At 26.0% G+C, this 2,303-nt stretch overlaps 1 protein-coding gene across 1 annotated transcript in view; it reads right to left on the bottom strand.

Annotated features, from left to right (window-relative positions):
• Positions 1 to 449: 449 nt before the first annotated feature.
• LOC111614868 (protein DDB_G0276689-like) overlaps positions 450 to 2,303 on the bottom strand; it is a gene marked incomplete at its 3' end in the record, with an annotated part of 19,134 nt that continues 17,280 nt past the window's right edge. The window contains exons 7-8 of the mRNA XM_023356234.1: positions 643 to 768; positions 450 to 561 (exon numbers count right to left, since the gene is read on the bottom strand). Of these exons, the coding sequence (XP_023212002.1) occupies positions 450 to 561; positions 643 to 768 (238 nt within the window). The remainder of the gene's footprint in view (positions 562 to 642; positions 769 to 2,303) is intronic.

The following is a 2,303-nucleotide window of genomic DNA, read 5'->3' as shown; positions in this document are numbered from 1 at the left end:
CAAATAACTTTGTTTTGAATCATTAATTAGTGTAAATATAATCCAATAAAAAATCCAATGGATTGTTTGTCGTCATCACTTTTTTCAGTCATTTTAAAAAAATTTATTCTAAGTATATAATTATATTACAATTCTTTAAAATTAGTTTTCTAAAATCTAAAGCTTTATCATGCATAAATATTCCTATTTTGGCATTCAGACTCTAAAACATTACATTGTCACCCTAAACTAGGCTTTTTCAATTAACAATTAACATTTAATTAGACTCTGATGAAATACAGTTTTTCATTTTTGTAAGTTGTTTGTTAAAGAAGCCTAGTTAGTTTAAGTAAAAGTGCTTTTAATTTATATGGCTTTATTAAAAATTAAAGTATAATGTTTTTGGTGACTTTTTATTAACTAGATTTTAACATTATATATATAATATATATTTTATAACAAAATATTACCAATTTTTGATTTTTTCCAATAACTTCTTGCAGGCATTAATTCTTCAAATGTTTGCAGTCCAAATGAATAAGCTTTCTGATTTAATTCTTTAAAAATATGACTTCCAATATTCTGTAAAAATTATAAAATTTAATTAAATAAATTGATTTTTTCTAAAATTTCAAAAACTTAGTAAATGTAATTATGATTAACCTCCATAAAAGATATAATTTCTAAAAGATTATTCCAATTTTCTTTTAACTGAATTCTAGCAGGCCCATCACTAGTTTCATTACTCCAGTGAACAGATTTGAGATTCTGTAATATCTTTGTCATTAACTGAAAATAAATTTATAAATTAATATTTTCATCTTATCATATTACTCAATTATATTTTTAGTTGAAGTGAGATTAAAATTTATTTATATTAAAATTCTGTTAAATTTTACTGTAGATACAACTTCCATTTAAGAATGAGACAATTCTGAGGATAGAAGAATATTTCTCAAAAGTGCTTAGTTAGAAAATTATTTGATTCCTACAATAAAGCTTAATAGGATTTTGGTTAATTTTAAAGATCATTTTACATTTTCAACTAATTAGAATTTATCTTAAAATTATTGCAAATAATAAGATTTTGCTTTTAAGTTTACACAGTAAGACTGTAAGGAGTCAATTCTGAACCATTTTATTTTTGTTTGGAGATTACTTTTAGTTCATTATTCTATTTATTTAGGAGTATTTTATTTCATTAAAGATAGACTACCATACCTCACCCAGGCAAAATTTTAAAACTAAAATTTACTTTTCTATGATGACTGCTGGTGGAAACCAATTACGTCATCAAACCTAGAAATGACATCTCAGGGAGAGAATTTCACAGGAAATTAAAAGATTGATCTCCCATCTTAAATTGTCACAAAAAGGCACAATGAAAAATTATGAAAGATTAAATGTAAGGACAATGACATGACTTAAAAAGAGATTACTAGAATTAAACAAATGTTAGCCACTTATGTATGTAAAATAGGGTCGAGTAGGCGTAATCATGTAATGTCACTAATCACACTATAAGAATGTGAAGCTCAAGATCAAATGAGGTGATGCTAAGGATCAAGCAAGATTAAAGCAAGGCTTTCAAGTTCCACTGATGACATAGAAGTTTCTTGGTGATGGTTAGGCAAATTTAAGTTGTAAGATTTCTTTGTGAATTTTTGATAGATTTCAATTTCATAATTTTGTTCTAATTATCAATTAGAGATTCAGACTATGTACAATGTAAAAGGGTACTTCTATGGTGCATGAAAAAAGGATTAATTATTAGACTCAAAAATTAATTAAATAATTTTTTGTACATAGTCTGAATATCTAATTGATAATTAGAAGAAAAATATCCTGAGTTCATCATGAAATTGTAACTACATGCAAATCAAAGATAACTCGTATCCACCACTAGAGGGTTTGAACCTGATACAGATGGTATAAAACTTGGCAGTTGGTGAGAAGATTTACTTAATTTTTTTATGTTAAGGCGTCAGATACCTAAAATGAAAGGCTGACGTCTGATCATTTTTAATTGTAAATTTTACCTATTGTTATTCGTTTTTATGAAGTGATTTCTTCAAACCAATGTAAAAGGGTACTTCTATGGTGTATGAAAAAAGGATTAATTGATAGACTCAAAAATTAATTAAATAATTTTTTGTACATAGTCTGAATCTCTAATTGATAATTAGAAGAAAAATATCCTGAGTTCATCATGAAATTGTAACTACATGCAAATCAAAGATAACTCGTATCCACCACTAGAGGGCTTGAACCTGATACAGATGGTATAAAACTTGGCAGTTGGTGAGAAGATTTACTTAATTTTT

The sequence above is a fragment of the Centruroides sculpturatus genome, unplaced genomic scaffold (genome assembly GCF_000671375.1).
Source record: "Centruroides sculpturatus isolate CEXI.00-Female unplaced genomic scaffold, Cexi_2.0 scaffold2204, whole genome shotgun sequence".
Lineage (NCBI taxonomy): Eukaryota > Metazoa > Arthropoda > Arachnida > Scorpiones > Buthidae > Centruroides > Centruroides sculpturatus.
The sequence above is the reverse complement of the archived record's forward strand: the minus strand, read 5'-3'. Positions and strand labels throughout refer to the sequence as shown.